We start from the raw sequence: 20837 nt of genomic DNA on the forward strand, positions 1-20837 counted from the left end.
TCATTGAAATGGGGTTTAAAGTTGAGGGACTTTAAGAGCTGAAAGACTCATATTGAACCCCTTTGCCTAAAAGGAATCTGAGCACACTTTTCTCATCTGTGAAAGAAAATTCCCTCTGTCATCAGAGTAGCTTGTTGGTGACCTTGCTCTTAGTCCCCACCACTGCCCTACTTTGTACAGGTTAATTCAACTTCACTAGGACAGAAAAGTCAAATATGAACATCCTGACAATCTAGTTAGGCATGGGAGTATTGGGCCTGGGTCTTGCTTCTGTTTCAAAAAACATGTATGGAAAACAGTTTACATTTAATAAAATTATGCTATATAGTGGCCCCTTTGTTTGTAATATACAAGGTAAACATTAATTCAGGGCTCAATTTCAATATTGATATTAGCTACTAGTATATAAGGCATTAGAAAAAAAAATCCTTTTACTAGACCTTCCTGAACATTTTGCATTAAGTCTGCGTAAGTTATTGATGAACTTTTAGAAGTGAAATCTATCCATCATGCCATGGTTGTTTGTTTTTTTTTTTTATTCTGCACCAGAAAGGAATAGGGCACCCTTGCTGTTTAATGTTGTCCCTTTGTACATTTCTTAGACTCCGGCCTCTCTCTTTCTGGAGACATGTCTAGTTAATGTGCTTTCATAATTTTGCCTTTGTGGGAATGAAGAAACCTGTCATTGTTATTATTACCAAAAAATTGTATGGCACATTTGTTATTTTGTTCTCATTGAAAACGTTAAGAACAGGTTATAAGAAAGGTAATAGAGTATCTGTATTTTAATAACATAATATTCCAACATTCTTTCAGTCACACTTCAATGGCTGAAAATGCATATATTAGCTCTTTTGGGACCTGGCTTGCTTTAAGGTGTTAGGACACATTGCTGGGCCTCATACCTGAACTTCTGCTCCTTGCCCCAGGAGAGGTAGAGTAGCTTACAGGTACTACTAGTCTATTTTAGTGTTTCCTGCTCACTTCAATTGTTAAATAGAGAGTTTCTAGACCATTGAATGGAGCTGATTCATAGTGAATTAGGGAGCAATTCAAACAGAAAGTAATAAGCCATTTTTGACTATTTTCATTCACATGAAAGTGCACTTGTTACAAATCACTTTGAAGACTGATAGGCTTTTCTGGGAGAGGAGATCTTTTCAGAAGTAAAATGAGTTTCCAGGGACTTTAGTTGAAGTTCAATTTTTTTAATATACCAGCAGTATTCTAGCATTTGCTTTATCTTATTCCTTAATAAAAACTTGAAAGGAAAATAAGTATGTATTTTTAAAACACGCATTTTAAGTAACCATATTTTGAAGTGAACATAATGCCAGTGATATTATGGGAAACAGCACTGCTGAACTTTTAGATATTTCTATACTTTCAACATCAGTTTCTTACAGATACAAGTAGTTTTTCTTAATGGATCTGTTAGTAATTGGTTTTCAATAGAAGATGTAGGTTCAATGTTGAGGGAAGGCAGAATAAATTGGAGTCTTCAAATACGTAAAACTAATCATAGAACTGCACAGGTCCACAGAGCATTTACCAACTTGTCCCACATGTAGGGATGGCTGTTTGTACTTGATTTTTCTTCAGCATCAATAGCAATGTGTTAATTTGTCAGTAGAATTTATTTTGTGTAAGCCCAAGTGTGAAAGTCACACTGGGAAGTTCCTCCCAATGCCACATCATTCACACTGTCAAAATGGAACTGTGCAGCAGCACATACGCAGTGCATAGGGTTCCTCTTAGCCTTTTGCTGGAGGATTAAGGTTCTTCAGGGTCTTATGCCAAAACCTGTGATTGCATTATGTTAGGACTAATGCTTGAAGAATTATCATGAGCCTTGGCTTAGATCTCAGTGCAGCTAGAATTCTTTGCTATTGATGGCTCTGCTTAGTACTTTGCTAATTATTTCAGCACTGTAAGGTTATTTTCTAGGGTGATGCACTTTCTCAGAGTTGGCCAATTCCAGATGTATGTTCTGCCAAAACTCTCAGCTTCAATATTTATATCAGTCAATCTGTATTCTGAAGTCTCAGGAAGTCTGGAAATTAGCCTCTGCTGTCACCACTGACAACCCTGTTTCTTTTCCGCTCCTACATATCCCATCTTTGTTTCTTCTAAGGAAGAAGCTTAAAGAGAAATAAACTTTGAGATGGAATTAAATATTAGAAATAAAGAGATGTTTTCCAGTAATAGGACTGAATGCTGGGTTTCAGAGCATCAGTCAGCTCTGTGATGGCTCTGCTACCCATTCTGGCCCCAGTCCAGCTGACAGGCACCGTGGGGTTTGTAAGCCCTCAAAGTTCTGTGGCACAACTCATGTGCTTAAAATCCTTGGTGACTCAGAGTTTCTGGCAGATTGAAAGACTACCTAGGAAGCTGGTGGCTTGGACAAAGAGAGTCTAATTACAAATTGCAATACGACACATACAAAAAATTTAAATCTTTGCTGAAGTACGACTGCAGGAAGAAACTATGTCATTCATTTCCTTTGCCGTGTTTGACAAACTGATGCCTCACTGTATTCTGTCTGACCCTCTCACATTATGCATGTCAATAACTAAAAAATAATGCTAGCTACATCTTTATAAATCACAAGGTTAACATACATCTCTAGTTCTATTTTGCCCATAAACCTTTGAATTATTTGGAATCATTAAAAACCCTTACAGGTTTGGTTTGATTAAAAAAAAAAGTTCTCCCATCACAGCAACGTTCTGTCAGTGTATGTCCTGATGACATCCTAGAACCTGTACCAAAGATCTGGGCAAAATGTTGACCAGAAAAAGATTAGCTTCTACATCTTAAAAACTGAGAGTTAAGGAAGCTGCTCAGTAAGTCATTACACACTTCCAGAAGGTGTCAGTGTGCACCTACAATTTGACTGGGGAACCTCAACAGTTGAGGATTCGTGCCAAAGCACGATTCCTTCTTGTGCTATTAGAGGTCCTTTTCTCTGCCCACAATGGAAATTAAATGAGCTAAAACTGGACACAAATATTTTCCTTTTTTCATGATTAGAAAAGGAAAAATATCTCCATAGTATCAATGTCACTCAAGAAGTACCTGTCCAACCATGGCCTGCAAGAGTATTCCTGATATTCTGGGTCACACAATGTAATTATTACACAGGATTCTTGCCACACAGATACTCAGCAAGCAATGGATATAATTAAAGAATAATCTAAAACTGACATGACTGCAATTTTTAGGTCTAGAAAGTAGCTTTTAGTCACATTCCAGAGTGATTCAGAAAGGAAGATTGATGGGGCAATTTGGAACCAATGTTCCTGAACAGCTTGAGGTTTCAGAGTAGTTCAAAGTGAGTCTGAAAGCCCAGTTGCACAACGTGGCTGCACAATAATATTCCAGTTGACAAGATTCATGAGGAAGCCACTATCACTTCTGCCATTGACTTTTCATCAGATTTTGGACCTTAGAAAACCTGGAGGAACTGGGGGAATTGCGCAGCCATGTTAAAAGGCTGATGGGAGAAAAATGTACTCATAGAATGGGGCAGAGAACACAAAAAGAGATCACAGCTAAAATACACCATAATTCCATTGAAGAACAAAAGAATAAAGAGCAGGCAATGAGAGACTGCTAAAGAGTATGAGGTTAAAAACCCCCAGTATCAGGAACGAGAACATTCTAGGCTAATAGATGCTGGCATAAAAAGCAAACTACTTGCTTCATTGCAGACTAGTTTGAGGTATTAACCAGGAGTGTTTCTCTAACATCTTAAAAAGACCTTTGAATGACAATGGGAGGAAGGGGAGCTGATCTGTATAGAATGATGGCGAGGAGAAGGTATGAAAATTTTTAGGAAATGGGAAAACTTCAGGTGATACTTATCTCAGTGTACTAAGGTATCGATGGTACTGAACAAGTACTGATTTAGAGAGGTTAAGTTATCCTTGTTTTGCATTTGCAGATACCACTGCAGAAGTGATTGGAAAGGCCTGGGGCTTCCTTGTGGAATCTCTTACTAATCTTTCCTTCCTGGATGCCTTATGCAATTTTACCCATATAGGAGTGTATGCCTGGATTAGAGAGGCTGTGACTGCAGACAGTACAAATTACAGGTTGAATGTCATGCTTGCTTTGGGCTTAGGAGCAGACTTACAAATGGTACCTGTGGTGCCAAGGGAGACCTGGAAACCAATACAGAGTTACAGGTTACAGATACAGAGGACCTCAAGGAAAAAAAAACCCAACAAACCAGGGGGTGGAAAAAAACACCTCAGAAGAACACTGAGTTCTTCTGAAGTTGGTGAAGGCACTTGATGTATTCCTGTGAAACTGCATTTCTCCTGTCTGATGCTCAGAGAGACAGACACTCTTCTGCAGGCTGGACCTTTTCCTCCGGCCACTCTGGGGCTGTCTGTCATGTTTCCCTGCCTTTGGAAATATGCCGCACTTTGCTGTGGATTCTCAGAAGGTCCTGAGAGAGAGAGAGCAGCAGTCCAGAGGGGTAGAAATTTGGACAAACCTGTTTTTATATCCCATCTTTATGCATCATTTTTCAAAACAACTCATTAACAGACCACACTTATGGTGGTTTCCCTGTTACACCACTGCTTTGAAAGACTGCATCTTCCTCCTGGGTGGACAAAAATGTTCCTCCCAACCTCCTTTCTGCATGCATTTCAAATCTACCTTCCGACCTAATACAGAAAAGACAAAGTGAGACTGAAATTTTCCTGTCTGCAATAGTCCATGTTTTTTTCTCTGATCTGTAACACCTTTAACTTATTTATCCTAATGATTTGGAAAGGCTGGTAAGAACCCAGTAGAGTTTGGCTTTTCTTTCTGTTTAAAAGATGTCTGGCTTAGAATCCAGTATGATACTTGAGAGAGCACAGGTTTTTTATGAGTCTGAAACAATTTTATAGTCTGAGCATACCACTGTTGGTCAGGTAAATCATTCAAGCAGATGCTGTTCTTGTACGTACATGAAGCGCATGCATTTATCTGTGCAGGGTCTATATGAACAGAATAAACAATGCACAAAGATGGCTATTCTGTCTAGCAGAAAAAAATAGTAACCATCTTTCAAAATCAAAAATTTCAGTGAACATGAAGAAATTCTAGTTTGAAGAAACATCCCTGGCATTTAAGACTGACTTACTGTATCAGTCTTCTGATTGGAAAGCTATCTGACTATTCCATGCCAAACTGTCTAGAAGGTCTGTATGTAAGTAGAAACACCCTTTTACCTTATTTAGAGCCCATATTAAATATAGAGGTTATAGATGTCCCATTTATTGACATGATATGCAGAATTCTGGGTAACATAGATCAGTAAATGGAACAAGAGTTTGCAAAAGAAAAAAATAGGACAAAGGGACAGAGATGAGCAACTCTGCCACTTCTCTGGTGCAGTCTGAGAACCTGCGTGAATCTGAGCACAAGTAACCACAAGGCAAAAAGGGTGCAAGTGGCAAAGGTTATTTGGGATACTAAACTCCAGGATTGGCAAGGAATCCCTAAAAGGAGATACTCTTCCCCAAAGACATCCCTCCTAGAAGAATGCTTGTGCTTAAACAAATCAGTTTGGTAATAAAAAGAGAAGACCATGGATTTTACAAACTCAGGCACTGCAGTGCAAGAAAATTAATACTTTAAAATATTATAATCCTCCTACCTCTCATAATAAATGAAAGTCATTATGCACTTCAAGAACAAATACTTATCTTTTACTGGTCTAAGTCTGATCTACTGTTTTTGCTCTTGACTACCCTCAAAGGAAACAATGAAGCTGACAGAACATTAAGAACAGTTTTCTCCTTTATTGAGTCCTAAAGTAAATCACACAAGATGTCACAGGAAAAGTCACAGCTACTTCCTGAAATTAGGCTGTGTTCACAAAGGGAACTGAATGAATAATGGAAGTTGAGCCTCTCCTCTTTTTCTGTATGAATTTCTCAGCCTACACCTGTCATCTCTAGATTCCCGAGAATATTTTTCATCCTTCTTGTAGGCATAAATAAGCACTTGCAACAGTGAACCAGGAAAAGTGATCTGACATTTCCTAAGATCATTGGCTACTGCTTCATTGGACAGCATCACTGGGCAGCTCCTGGTTTGCTGCAGTCTGTTCTTACCTTAAGATGTGATATGGTATTTTAGATTTGCTTTATTTTGAGAATAACACCAAAGGTACAATATTGAGGACAATTAGCCTTCTGAGCTGTTTCCAACCATATCTGGTGGTAGTCCGAGGATCTGTTAAGTTAAAGATCTCAACATTGAAGTTCCTGAAAGTTTCATTGGAATCAGGACCCAGCACAGGGATGGGCTGTGGGAAAGGCCAGGCCTTCTCAGATATCATAATCAGTAGTAATCAGGCACAGACCCACTGTGATCCAGGCTTCACCAGTTCACCTACTCACCGATCCCTGCCATTTCCCAAGTATTACCCTTCAGCATACTTTTGGATGTGGCTGATGGAAAAATAACATTCTGCCTGCCTCAGCATTAAGTTTTAATGCTTGTGTTGAAACATACAGTTACTTACATTGTACATAAACAAGGTGCTTTCATCCCGTGCGGCCTCCGGGAGAAGAGTCTGTGGGATGGTATCTCACTTGCATTTCCTGGCTTGGCAGAGGTTTGGCTTTGACGAGTTCTCAGGAGGATGCACCTAGCAACCTGAAGCTGGGCTTCAAAATTAAGATATTTGCAGTAGGATATTCTGATCTCTTTTTGCATCTTTCTTTTGACAGGATGAAGCTGATTTATGAAGACATGCCAATGAATGGGAGTAAAAAACTGTCCTGTTATTGCACAGAAGGGACCAGCAAAATGTAGGACTGAGTAAGCATTAACTGGCTTGCAAAACAATTTATTTTCCACTAGAGTCTTTGAATTTTGTGTGGAAAGATATTGCTGTGAAAAAGCATGTATTGATTCCTGAGTTTTGTTGTTTTGCAGCATTTATGGGAAATGCATGTCATGTGGCACGCACTGTATACAAACAGGCAAGAGGAAGGAGTAAATTACCCTTCATGTTCACTACATATACAGCAAGGAGTAGTGGGTTTAAACGGCAGACAGATATTTCAGTTAAATACGGGTTTTCAATGGTAGGGTGGTGAAGCACTGGATCTGACTGCCTAGACTGGAAAGTCTGTGTTAGTAAGGTTTTAAAGAGCAGGCAAGGTAAACCCATGCCAGGAAGGGCTTGAGGATGGTTGCTCAGATGACACTTTCAAGCTCCCATCCAGAACTCCCTTTGATGATACTACACCCCACATGATTCTCCTGGTCACTGGAAGGATTTGCTAATTAGGCTGGACTGGCCAATACCTACAACCTGGCACTCAAATCCCTGAGAAATCTGAGCTGAAAAAAAACCCCACACCACAATTCCTCTTTCACTTGGACGTGAGGTGTATTGGAAATAAAGCAGAGTGTGATGGGAACACTATGCTCAGGTGATCTCTACAACATGATGGCCTCTAGGAGAAGCCATAAATGACAGCAACATCAGCTGTATTATGTCTTAGCATTCTGGGGCTTGTAATGCACAATGGTACTTCATTTTACTGAAGATCATCTACTTTCATCAGTCTGGGTGTGAGAGACCTATCAGGAAATAAAGATCAATTCCTCCTGACTCACAGACACCCAAACTAGATGTCTTAAGGCAGCCTCCATGGTCTTCCAGAGAAATGTTGCTTTTCCCCAGTATCCTTTAGATAAACAGTTGATTCTTGCTGATGGAAGGATATCCTAAATTACTACATTTGTAAATCTAAAGTTACCCATATCTCAAATTACTTGATTTAGATTTAGGCTGGGTGGGTTATTTATCAATCAGTGTGACATTTTATTGCACTTAAAGAAGGTCATCTTATATTAATGAAAGCAGTCTCTGTAATTCAGGTCAGTCTAGGATTGTTTTGCTGGAAAATTTCTGGAACTAATGTAAAAACAGTTTATATTTTGAATTTTGTATTCATTAAGTTCTTTCTGACAGTAATACCCTAATCAGCCCAGGATTCTACATTTTTCCATTTCAAAGGTACACAGCTAAAAAGGAAATTGTAGGACTATTTCAAAGGTAAAATATGTAAATCACTAAATTAGAAAAATACATGATTGCAAATTAGTACAAATTATCTCTGAGGGCTAGAAAATTTGCACACTATTAATATGCAAGTAATCCATCCATTAATATGTAGTACATTATTATTTTGACAACTTCTACAAAAGAAAGCCCTCTGCTGTCTGCACAGCTATTATTTGCTTATAGACAACTCTGAGCAATACAGCTAGCTAGTCTCAGAACTGTGTTTCTGGATGCAAGAAAATATATTTTATGAATTAAAAAATATTATGCCATGTAATTACAGAACAGTTTAAAAAGACAGACATGTGAAGAGCTCTGTTTCACAGAATAGTTGAGGTTGGAAGGCAGAATCTGCAGATCGTCTAGTGTAACCTTCTGCTCTCAGGCTTCCTAGGACCATGCTGAGCAGGGTTTGAATACCTCCAAGGATGGAGACTTCAGAACCTCTCTGGGCACTGTCCCACTATTCAACCCACCCTCTCCCAATAAAAAAAAAAAACACACCACCAACTTTCTGCCTGATAGAATAATTCCTGCATAACCCACATTCATCTGTTCTTACATTTATGTAAGATGCTAAAGATTAAAACATTTTTGAAAGGAGTTATATTTAATGGTTTGAGCTGCCTTTAGCAGACTAGTATATTATATATTCAGAGGAGATACAGGGAGAAGAAAATCCCCAAACCAAACATGAAAGATATCTGCAAGGCTGCCCAGGGGTAGCAAGCAAGTGGTAAAAACTAGTCCTATCCATGGATACTAGCAAAGCCAGTGGCTTGTTGCGTGTCTTCAGGACTAGGCCTGCTAAAGGGTACCCTATGCACAGCACATTGTGCTCCTCCATGGCTCCCAGAAAGACCCACAGAACTCAAGTAGATACCAGTGCCTGCTCCCTCATCTTGCATGGACAGAGCTGGTATCTAAACATGCCATCCAAAAAATGACACCACACTGCATGGGGAGCTGCATCACAGGAACAAATGAAAGTCCCAATTGCAGAAAAGAGTGTTCATGTGTCTCTTTCAAAGGAAATTACAGGACTGATTTGGCTCTGTACATGCATTAGCCTTCATTTGGGAGCCACAGCCCCAGATATGGCCAGCTCCCACCGCCAGACCTACATATCTGAGTGATGCTATTAGCATATTTGCTGGAGAGACAGGACATACAGCCTTAGATCCTTCCTCCGCTCTGAATTTGCATGGGTTGATCTCCTAGACTGGTGGCCTAGCTGCTGGAGGCTGTCTGTCAGCCTCAGAATGCCCTCCCTGGCTCAGACCCTGCTAACCAGAAGGGCAATGAGAATGACGTTCCAACCTAGCTGCAAAAGACCTCCCTGTGGATTTTGGTCTGGGCCAACTACCTGTTAAAAAAAATGGAAATATTTCTTATTGAATCTCAGACCCTTGTGTGATAAGTGCCTTGAACACAGTAAAGCGTCACCACTCCTATACAAGGAATATTGAATTATACAACAAAAAATTTCAACACAAGGGAAGGAAGGGACCCCTGCTATCCTTCTCACAGACACACTGTACTAAGTGGTTAGGTGATCCTTCTGGTGCATGTGGTTTCAAGTCACTTCAGGGGAAGTTTTTGAACCTGGACTTCCCATAACCTGGGCAACAGCTGTAAGTGTTAGGCTGTCAAATGAGAAAGCAGTCCTCTGTCCTGTGTCAGGACAAGGAGGCTAATTTCAGGAGCACATTTGGGTCCATGATTCACAAATTAAAGGAGAGGCCTATCTCTAATGTCATTGCTCATGGTAGCTCATTGAATCCTATCCTACATACTCAGCTATGCTTATACATATGCAATACAGACCCCACATGGGCTCTGGGGGACACAAGCACACCAAAATCCTGCATGCAGTGATGTAGATCACAGGGATGACCACAGCCTTTAGTGAATAATGCTGGGTTTAGCTATGAGAGTAATTATTTAATTGCTATCAATGTTTATTTTGGATTCTCATCCTATATTTTTTACTTCCTCAGCCAATACAGAAAACTGTAGGAGCTTTACCCAGCTAGCAGATTTGGACCATGATAAACATAAATCATTCAAAGATGAAATGTTTTTCCATAGTTACAAGTACTATAGTTAACAGACCTCCCACTTCAGATGACCAGATGGAAGGGAGGATTCTAACCCCCCAGATGAGTAGTACAGTCTTTTTCATAGCATGGATGCCCTGACTCCAATAAGTGCTAAAAACCTGGGTATGAAGCAACTGTGAAATATTGCTTCCTGTGCCCCAAGAGTACTTTGTGACTTCTGAAAGCAGCAATTAATGAAACAAGTTTTTCCTTGGAGGAATTTTCTTGCAAACAAGAGAAACCACTTCCAGTTTCTGCCTGACCCCTCTTGCAAGGTTGGGTGCTGACAGGCCTTAATCCTCCTAATAGGTCTGCTGACAAGATGTGCACCAGTATTTTGCTGGACACTGCAAGTCTCAGAAGGATTTATACTTTATGGTTGATAGTCTAGAAATATGCAGGGCTAGCCCTTTAACTAGTACAACCACTTCAGGGACAAGAAAAACTGTTGTTATAAAGGATACATGCCAAGAAAATAGAATTAACCAGCACAGAAGACCACACAGAGATAATGTTCTCCAGCTTGTCCTGAAAATAATTTTGCTTAAAGTAAAATCATATGCAGCTGGTTTTAAAGCTATTACCTTAGTCTTTAACTACTCAGGAAAATACCCACCCTTTTTCCTAACCAGAAGTATAATGTATTATCAAAGAAGTTGTCAGCAAGATGGTTATAATTTGGTGGTCCTAAATATCCTGTAATACTCCTACTTCTCTCCCAGAACTCTTCCCCTCTTTGAATCAGTGCTCCTGAATAAAACAGAGCATCAAACACGCGACAAGTTTTACATCTGCTGTATAAGAATAACTATTTGGGCAAAGACAAAGAATGTTAGTTGCCAAGCGATTCAATCCACAGCCATACAGTTTGCATCCCCCGCCCATCTCAAACATAAGAATTAGATAAAATGTGACTATTAAGCCATGTTTCAGCCTATTTATCTAATTAAAACACCTGTTCAAAAGAACAGAAAGAATGTGTTCTTGGTATAAGTTACTGCTTGGTTTGTTCCTATGACACAATCACAAGCTTTAAGACCATACAAAAGCTACTGTGACTAAGTATGAAAAAGAGACTTCAAATAAACACCCCTGACATGAAAATGTACTTGGCAGAGATTATGTTGACTGAAGAGGGTGAGTATATTGATCAACAGCAGGACTTTTCCTACTGTTACAAAAGATAAAGACAATATCCAACTTGAGAGGGATTGTTAATAGTAATAATTAGTGACTGGTAACACTCATCACCTGATGACACTAGGGTACTTGGCAAAGCAGTGCAATCATTCAACTGGCACAGCATCCTTTGCAAATAACATCTTTTATCATTTTTGACCTTTCTGGAGTTGTTTGTGAATGGAACTCTATTTCAGCAAACAAATCATGATTCATAGCTGTTGCCAAATGATTTAGATGAGCTATGCACGGTCACAAGCAGCTTCCACATTACATGCAGTGCACGGAATAATGTTTGACATCTGCAAACCCAAAGGATTTCTGCAGAGCTAAGATTAGCTAGATGAGGGAAAACAGATACCATGCTTCCCCTGGGCTGCTACTCCCGACAGTATGCTTGTGGCCATTTTGGTTTCTGCCTAGTTTCCCAGACAAAACTCAGAAGGGTAGGACTTGGCAAGCAGAAAGGCAATGCTGTAACTGGGGTATCATTAGGCATCAGACTATAGGCTGATTTTTAAGGATGTGCAATACTTGTTCTCTGCCTCTCCTTGACAGACACCTTCTCACTCAACACTATGCTTTTCTTCACCTCTCTGCTCCATGCCTCAGGGAAGAAAGGAAAGAAAGATCTTACCTGTAAGGCAAACCTCAACAGGAGCTGGAAAGGATTCTGCTTACCAGCAAGAATAGGGTTGCTCTCTCAGGTAAAGTAAGCAAGAAGCCCAGGGAATCCCACAGCACTTGAGCAAGGCAAACAGGACAGAAATCGCCAAGCAAGGTCCAGATCATAAGGCAGCATTGCAGCAAGGAAGTCAGCCCCTCAGCCAAGGGCTAAAATCAGGTTCCATAATCAAGCCTACACTGACAAGGGACAGCCAAGTTCAAGGCAGGAAGCCAGCCCAGGGTGGGGGTTAAGGTCTCAGCCAGGTAGCTCCAGCACCAAATGGGGATAGCTATCACTCAGCCAGAGACCAGAGCTCCAGCACAGCTCAACCAAATAGAGAACAGCCCTTTGGGGCCAAGCTTAAATAGAGCTGCTGGGTTCATGAGCGAGTGTGGTGGCCCCAGGTGAGGCTGCTCAGGCTCATTAGCGCTTATTACTGCCCTCAGAGTTCTGACACTGCTGTCCTGTTGGCACTTGTCCAGTCACCTGTTGTCTGTAGATGTATTATTCATGTAAACCCAACCAAATCTGTGTATGCTTAGAAACTGTAATTATGTTATAGAAGTGAAATAGGTCTTATCCAGATGTAACCTGGACATGAATTAAAATGTAGAATCTCTGTGGAGAACATTCTCATCCTTTTCTGAGGAAGTGATGGCTTTGGCCAAATTTTGTCATTAGGGAAAAACTGTGATGTATTTGCAACCTCTCACTATCTCCCTGTGCAGTGTAATGTTGCTGGGATGTTTATTTTGTTAACTTGCAAAAAACTCATTGGGAGCATACAAGAATGTGTCTGTTGGCTCTGGGTTAAGTAAGTCCTTGCATCTTTGTGTTGAGACTGGTAAAACCCACTTTATTCACTTCTGGGTTTTAACACTTTTATAAATCAAGACGCAAAAATGTCAGAGGGAAAGGCTTTCTAAGTAATGCAAATGGAGATTAGAAATAAACAAGTCACTAGTAAATTTAAATATCATGAAGGTAATTTAAAAGGCCTTTAAACCTCGCCTACCACTTTTCAAAAATATTTATCTTCTAATTCAGTTTCTCTTTGAAATGCATGTTCAAGAATAAATAAACCTAATTCAAGTGTTCTGTTGAAAGATTTGTGTTTGTTTTTTTTTTTTTTTTCTTAAGTAAACCCAATTTATTTAGTATTTCAACTTTTTTACTCTTTGGCATGTTGAATTAGGTGCCAACTTGCTCTCAGAAGCAGCCACTGCTCACATTTGGAAGCATCAAATTCAAAACCTCACCTAAAGTGGAAAGGAACATGGAAATTAATGAGGTCTGGGGAATCAGTCTGATCAAAGACCCTGTCAGTCACACAGATTATGGGTCTAAGAAAATAGTTTGTCTATAGTGACCACTGTCACATATAGAAAAAATTTACCAGAAAGAATCTGAACTTTCTTCAGGCTTTAATGCCACCAGAAAAAAAAAAAAAATGTGATCTTGTCTGTTCTGGGAGTGTAAGTGATGAACTGCTCTTCAACCTTACAAACTTCAAGTTGATTTCCTAAATACTAGGAAATCATGTAAACCCTCTGTGCCTTGGTTCCCTATCAGTATACAAGAAAGGTATTTGCTTCCTATATGAAGTAAAGCTTGCAATTTATTTTAGTTACCCAGACTTAGAGCTGTACACATTTCCAGACAGTAATTTTTCTAACTTTCAATCACTGACACAGTCCTTGTAGACTCATTAACTACTAGTACTGTTGCTTACTTTACATATGTGAAAGGATTATTTGCTGATACAGTTTATGAAGTCCTGGAGACATGCTTCCCCAGAGCCTCATGCAAGAGCTTCCACATGACAGCAATTTCACCTTAGCTGGGCTCATAAAGTGGTCACAGAGCATCTCCTGGGCTGTCCCTGCTACTGGAGATGACAGCCACACCGGCAGAGCTGCAGCATTTAGAAACGTAAGCACAGAACAAAGTAAATGGACAGATAGTCAGTGGGAGAAGGGAAGCTGGCAGTGCTGGTGTTTAAGGAACTTTGGACAGTAAGTGGCTCTGAACCTTGCAGTGTCATTTAGGTTCCTCTGTAGATAAATCCCTTTGCAGAGCACAGAAATAATAAGTTGTCCTCTGTGAGATGCCTGACTCAGTGCTGTGCACCATGTTCTCAGAGACTTGGCAACAAACTACAATTTCAGGTAAGAGCCATAAAAGCAATCACCAAGCTGAAAGGAACTATTCACTGGGGATGAATGAGAGGATGGCTGAATGAGAAATGACTGGGGAGAGTTGTGAAGAACTCAGTATATGGGTTTCAGAAGCTATGACTATGAAGAGTGAAATTCAGGAGCCATTGTGCCTGTGACAAAACCTTCTCTGCCTTCAATAGGGCCAAGAAGTCCCCAGGCTAGTGTGCTAAATGGACAAATAATGAGACAGAATGACATGAAATTCTGAAAGGTTTGTACTTGGTTCATTACCAGAAACAGTTTCCTGATAGTGGCAAAGCAGGCTGAGTATCTCCTCTCAGCAAAAGCAGTGAAAGTCATTCAGGATTTCTGATTAGTATAGTTTCGTAATTCAAATGAAATGGCCTGCTGGCAATGGACACGCATTGGCTAAGGAGATGGGATGGAGAAGCCAATTCTTGCTTTAACTGGAATGTCTGTAGTGCAGATGTGGAATGGGGAATGGCTTCTTCCCATCTTGTCTTTCATCAAATCTGCCAACAACCTTGACTGGCTGCCTCAGTCCTTCTCCACTCTGGTGCTAAGTTAGTCTAAAAAAGCCCCCAGATGTTGTGCTTCCAAGGTGTGTGACTTTGCTATTATGTTCTCTTCCCTACCACTTCTGCATTAAAGTTTTAACAAGTTACGGTTTCTTGCACCTGTCTCTCTTGCTCTGTTGAGATGCACTGTAAATAACATTGGTTCACCCCGCAGGCAGCTTTCAGGCTTTTGACAGAATCTAATGGGTACATGACTGTTGTTTTTAATTAAGGAAAATGGTTCGGCTCCACAAGTTGACTAAAGGGGATATACTGCAACACCCTAATAGATTTTAATATTATGCTGTGTTTGATTTCTTTGGGATATCTTATTTTGTTAACTACTAACAAAGATCATCTGAGGTAGGTAGCATCAGTAAAAAATGCAGACCTCTTCAGTTTCTCAGCACCATGAAGCAACATGCTTTCCCTCACCCTCTTAACCACAGATTAGCTCCACAAAGTATGAATCATTTTCATGAGTTAGATGGATGTGTTTAATACGTTTGAAAGCAGACACTTAACAGGAAGGTGGATCACCACCTCCTTTGTCACTGTGGTTGCAACACATCGAGGAACAGAGGGCAGAGGATGAGGGTCAGGAACAAAGAAAAACTACATGAATACTGATGTCTTGGTGACGAATAGTCTATGGCTATTATCTATTACATTAACATTTTCTTTCTGCTGCTTTCCCAATACACCCTTTCCTCCCTCCTTCAGGACATTTGGATAACCCTGGATTTTGTCTTACCTTGAAAATCCACTGTGCTGCTTTAACATCATCTTCATTTTGGAGAGTCTCCTTTGCTTGACAGTTGTCTGCATGGTAGCTGTGAGTCCTGAAGTAGAGCAAAACTTGCCTCCACATCAAGAAATAAAGGGGCTGAACCCAATTTTACAATGACCTTTCTCGGAAAAGCACCACTTTTATTTAATGATGAAACAAAACCAAATCCCAGACAGTGGGCTGAATGACAACAACATAGAGGTGGCTCTTCTTTAAAGCGATGGGCAAATGCCAGGGTCTCTTGCAGCTTGCCAGTCCTTCCTGAAGCCTCCACAGTTCTGGAGACAAACAGGATTATCGTCCCTCAGATATCTGCAGCGCCTCATTCCCTCAGCATCGTGCCAGCTTAGAGATTAACGATTTCATAGGTTCTAGTAAGCTGAAAAGGAAGAAGACAGGCACATAGCGGGTGGATACATGTAAGAAAACAGGCTGTAACAATCATTAAACACATTTTATCACTCAGAGTGAATGTACTTCATTTACAACTTGAAGGAAGAAGTAACTTAGCATGTAGTTGTACTCTGCAGGCAGCACCAAATGGAGATGTCTGTTTTAGGTCAGTGGCACCTGTCAATCACATTTTTTCTCACCGACTGAACAGATGGTTTACTGGTAATCCTTCCAGCCCCAATGAAAACACCACATGAGCAGAGCCATGTCTGAGGATAGAGACAAACTAAATATAAAGACTAAGACTCCAGGTAGATTATTAATAGATTATTTCTCTTAGCTTTATATAGGGTTGCAAGGCTTTTGCTTTCTGTTCATATTCCCTCACTATTTCTTTTTTGTGCTTTTCAAAATACAGATGGGACAAACACAGAAAATTTAGGAGGAATATTAAATTATTGTGGAATTTTCATTCAAATAATTATGTAAGCATTGTTTAAAGTTTATAGTTAGCAATGCTGTTGTAATGACAGCTAAGCAAATAATAGTGTTCCTTGTGTGGGAAAGCATTTGGGAGCCTTTTAAAACATCTTATCTCGGAGACAGCAGGAAGTCAAACTCATACATATGTTAGTATGCATTGAAAAGAATCAACATGTTAATTTATCATAATTTCAAAATGCTTCCAGTTTTAATAATTTTACATTTTAAGTTAGTAATTTTTAAGAGTTAGTTGAAAGTACAGAAGTTACTATAAATAGGGAGCCAAGAGAACTTCCATTTTAAAAGTGTCTGTGATAGAAATATAAGTGGGAAAACTGATAGAAATATTCTATCTGTTTTAAAAGTTCACTACATCTTTTTCCAGGCTGAAATATGTCTAACCGTTGTTTTCTGCCAAAAGTCAAAAGTTTTGACAATTCAACACTGTAGCTATAAGGCAGCATCTCTTGTGAGAAGTGCCTTGGTCACACCTCTGTCTCTTTTCAGAGAAATCCAGTAAGTGCTGAGGAGAAAAATGAAGAACAATAGGAGAACATTTTGTTCTAGCATTTGGCTTGACAAGCTGAATTGCACTACAAGTCATAGTATAGTAAGAAAGCTTTTGCATGAGCTCTGGTAATAAGTCTGAGTTCAGCAGAGTTACTGCTGAGGTTTAGGTAACCACCTTCTTTTCTGTCTTCTAGCCAGGCTTACTGTCAGCAGCAGTGGGTAGCTCAGCATTTCCTTTTTCCTCCAAGAAGCTACTGCTCTGACCTAGCCTCTGCTTGTAAGAAAAGGTGATGTCAGAGGATCTATTTGTTTTCTTTATTTTAACCCGGAGGTGGGTTTTATTTCACTTGGTACTTGCAGCGATTTCCCAGAAAAGAGTGCTCCTTCTACACATTCAGGTGCAGACGCCCTTGTCCAGACAAGAGCTGTTAGCACAAATTAGCTGAGACTGATGGTGAGAGGAGAGATGCTGTACTGCAAAGGGGAGCTGGAGGCTCTGAGACCCTCCACCTTTCAATACAGAAGGGCATGTTCATGAGACAGAGACACTTGTCCCTACTCACTAAAATAATGTACTCTGCTGTTTTAACCCAGCTGCATTTATTTCCCAAGGCTATAAATAGTTTTGTACTGGCCTTTCTGTTCCTGTTTCTACACAGTACTTCACTTCCAATTTTCAGGCAATATATCATTGTTCCATTCTACCAGGGAAAAAAAAAATGAAGATGTATTTATTACAGTAAAATGTTAGTTTATTTTTCTTTCAAAACCACTGCTCCTATTGAGGATAAGATATGTGTGGTTCCCTAACTGAGCATGCAAAACTTAATTTCAAAGAGGTGGTGGAGCACTCAGAAGATTGCCTGGTATGACTGTTGCAAAATTGTTGTGTATTAGCTTTACCAGATCCTTTCGGCCAGGATCTGATTAATTTAAAATAAAAACGATCAAACTTCTATGACCCAGAAGACAGACAAATCTATATTGGTTGCAGGAAGCAGGATTTACTGGTTTAAAAAAAAAACTCACAGAATAATGTTCTTCTACCATGACACAGACACTAAAATGAAGATGAAATAAGAGGAGAAAACAAAGACAGATGAAGCAGTCAAAATCCTGTTCACAGTGGGCCAATCTGGCTATAATTACTCAGGAAAAATATCCAGTGAAGCACTCCATATCTTCTCACATTGAGAAGTCATTTCCGTTTCCATGAAAGGAAGCCTCTTCTCTGACAACCCTCCACCCTTGGACAAGAGAGAAAAGAATCTGGAGTCCCCCATTCCACTGTCCCACAGGTCCTCCTTGATGCCTGTGAGGCAAACGTGAAATCTGCTGGGAGAGATGGTTTAAATGGGAAACCCATGAGACGAAAATAAAGAGAAGCCAGAATGGTAAAATAAGTCAAGTCCATTCAAAAGTTACAAATGTCACAGCATTTTCTCTCCAGGATAGGAGGTTAGTTGTGTATCAGTGGGTCATTAGAAATCATTGGGATTTGCTCCAGTATGTGAGTACTTTTTATACATCCTTGCAGTATCAAATCCTGTTAGGTTTTTTCCTTCAGATAATTCAGGCACCTAAAGACATATCTAGATGTACAATGAGATTTTTCAAAAGACATTGTGCTCTCCTATCCCATAACACTAAAAAGCCCAAAGGAGCATCTCAGATATGAAGTTTTAAAGCAAAAATTCGTCAAAAGGACAAAGAAATTCAGTGCCTGCCTTTCTCTTATCTGTACTTGAAACATATATTTAAAATTGCAAATAAATAAATAAACATATAAGATACAAAATATTAGAGTATTTAAATAATTAGCTTTATTTATTTTATTCTGAAATTTAGAGATAACACACACAATTTCCACCAGTGGAAAAGAAGAGCAAATCATATCTTCTGGGAGACAGCTAGCAGTCTTCCTTTTCAGGCCTTAAGATGTGTGTATGCGATAAAGTGCTGGAAGATACAAAGATGGACATATTCTGATATATTTCTTCTCACCTTGCAGTAGAGACAGATTATTGTAGATTCATTTCTTTTTTGCACTATTGGTTTCTTCCATACTGTGGAGCAGTGCTTTGGGGTAAGGAGTATTTTAGATTTACAACAACATGTTCTTTGATTTTCCCCATTCATGTGACCTTGACCTAGTTTCTTCATATTTATCTGCCTCAATTTATCTAGAAAATGAAGACCCTCCTACTTTACATTAGTATTACATGGACTTAGCCAATGATGCTCAAAAAGGCTTCAAGTTTCACACATTACAAAACCAGCTAGATTCCCTCTAATGTTTGCCTCTTACAACCCACAAGCAGACCTGAATTGTAGTAATTTCTTCTTCTTTGCTGTTGCCTCTCTCCTGCTATAGAATCCCCTTTGCCAAAAAATAGCAGGTTTAATTTAGGGTCTGTTGACCGAGTGCACCTGGTGCTTAATTCTGTGACAGAAGAAATATATCCTACGCTTGCAATGCACCCATAGGGGCTTCACACCGAAAGAAGTAATTCTAAAGCCCATGCCTATGGCTGGCATCCATCCCTTGGCATGCAGTGTACATGCTGCTGTGATTTGCAGAATATGTGAGAGGCAACGATACATTGTTCTTATTACAAGAAGGAAAGGAGAACAGACAGAAATATTCTCACGATCCAACTCTCTGTAGTCTTACTGTAAGGATAACTCAACTGCATTCATTTTTCTAGTATTAAACTATTGAACATTTTTATTCTTTATGATCCAGGCAATTGGTGACTTTCATTCCTGCATGCTGATATGCTTTTCATTTTTCTGTTTCACACACCAATAAAGTCATCTACACATAGCAACTTCAAGTGAAGCTGGGCTGCCAGGAGTTAATAGACAAGCTAGTGCTTAAGACAATGTGAGACAACGAGAATTGTTTTTCAGCACCTGAATCCTAAAGGATCAAAAAATAGGAGCATATAAAAAAATAGGAGCATAGCACTTTTCCAATTATAATCTTTAACAAGATCCAGTTCAGAGAATCAACCAGCATGAATAAGGCACCATAAGGTGCTCTCTGAAGCTGATGACACAGAATGGGTTTGTACTGGTTGCTGAGGACTGCTTCTTGCTGTCATAGTGATGACAGGCACACGAGACAGGTTCCTGTAATGCCTGTATAATGTTTTTCTCTCTCAAAGCCTGCCCTTGCAATGCAATGCAGTTCATTAACACAGAGAGTGCCTCATGGGACTCACGTTGAGTGAAAATTTCCAGATGTGCCCAAGTGTTTGACAGACAGGGGTAAGAGTGCATGTAAATCTGTAGCATACCCACCATCCTCTGGTAAAGTGGTTCACAGTTAACAATGTGCTTGTCAAAGGAGTGGCACTATCATCGGCAAAGTTTTGAATACACTGTTTACCTCCTTTCTCAAACATATCTGAGTGTGCTGAACAGCACAGGCTCCAGCCAGATGTTTTCTGCACTCTGTTGAAGACCCTTCTGCACTGTGAAAGTTGATAATTTCTTCCTACTCTCTGTCATATATATCTCATTCAAGAGTTATGAATCAATGCATAGACGTTTCTTTTTAGTCCAGAAGAGGGATAATTTTTTTTGGTTTTTGTTTTTTTAAGAGCACCTGCAGATGCATCTCACTGAATGCCTCTTGGAAATAAATCCAAGTGGATGGAGTCTACCTGTACCAACCTTGTCCACACACACAAAGAACTCCTGCAGAGGTGGGAGACATGACTGTCCCTTACAGATCTGTACTGACCTTTTGTTAATGTTTTGCATTTATTTCCTTACATGGCATAGAAGAATATGTAAAGTAAGTATATTATTATATACATATATTCAGGAACAATGTATTGTTTGCATTCTCTAATACGGTACATTGTGTTCACTAATTT

The 20837-nt window shown here is 39.7% G+C and overlaps 1 protein-coding gene across 2 annotated transcripts in view; it reads right to left on the bottom strand.

Annotated features, from left to right (window-relative positions):
* Positions 1-16210, bottom strand: part of RGS20 (regulator of G protein signaling 20) — a 41416-nt gene extending 25206 nt beyond the window's left edge. For both annotated transcript variants that reach the window (XM_037381176.1, XM_037381175.1), the window contains exon 1: positions 15529-16210. In XM_037381176.1, coding sequence (XP_037237073.1) covers positions 15529-15645 — 117 coding nt within the window. In that variant the 5' untranslated portion in view covers positions 15646-16210. The remainder of the gene's footprint in view (positions 1-15528) is intronic.
* Positions 16211-20837: the final 4627 nt, after the last annotated feature.

The sequence above is a fragment of the Falco rusticolus genome, chromosome 3 (assembly GCF_015220075.1).
Source record: "Falco rusticolus isolate bFalRus1 chromosome 3, bFalRus1.pri, whole genome shotgun sequence".
NCBI lineage: Eukaryota > Metazoa > Chordata > Aves > Falconiformes > Falconidae > Falco > Falco rusticolus.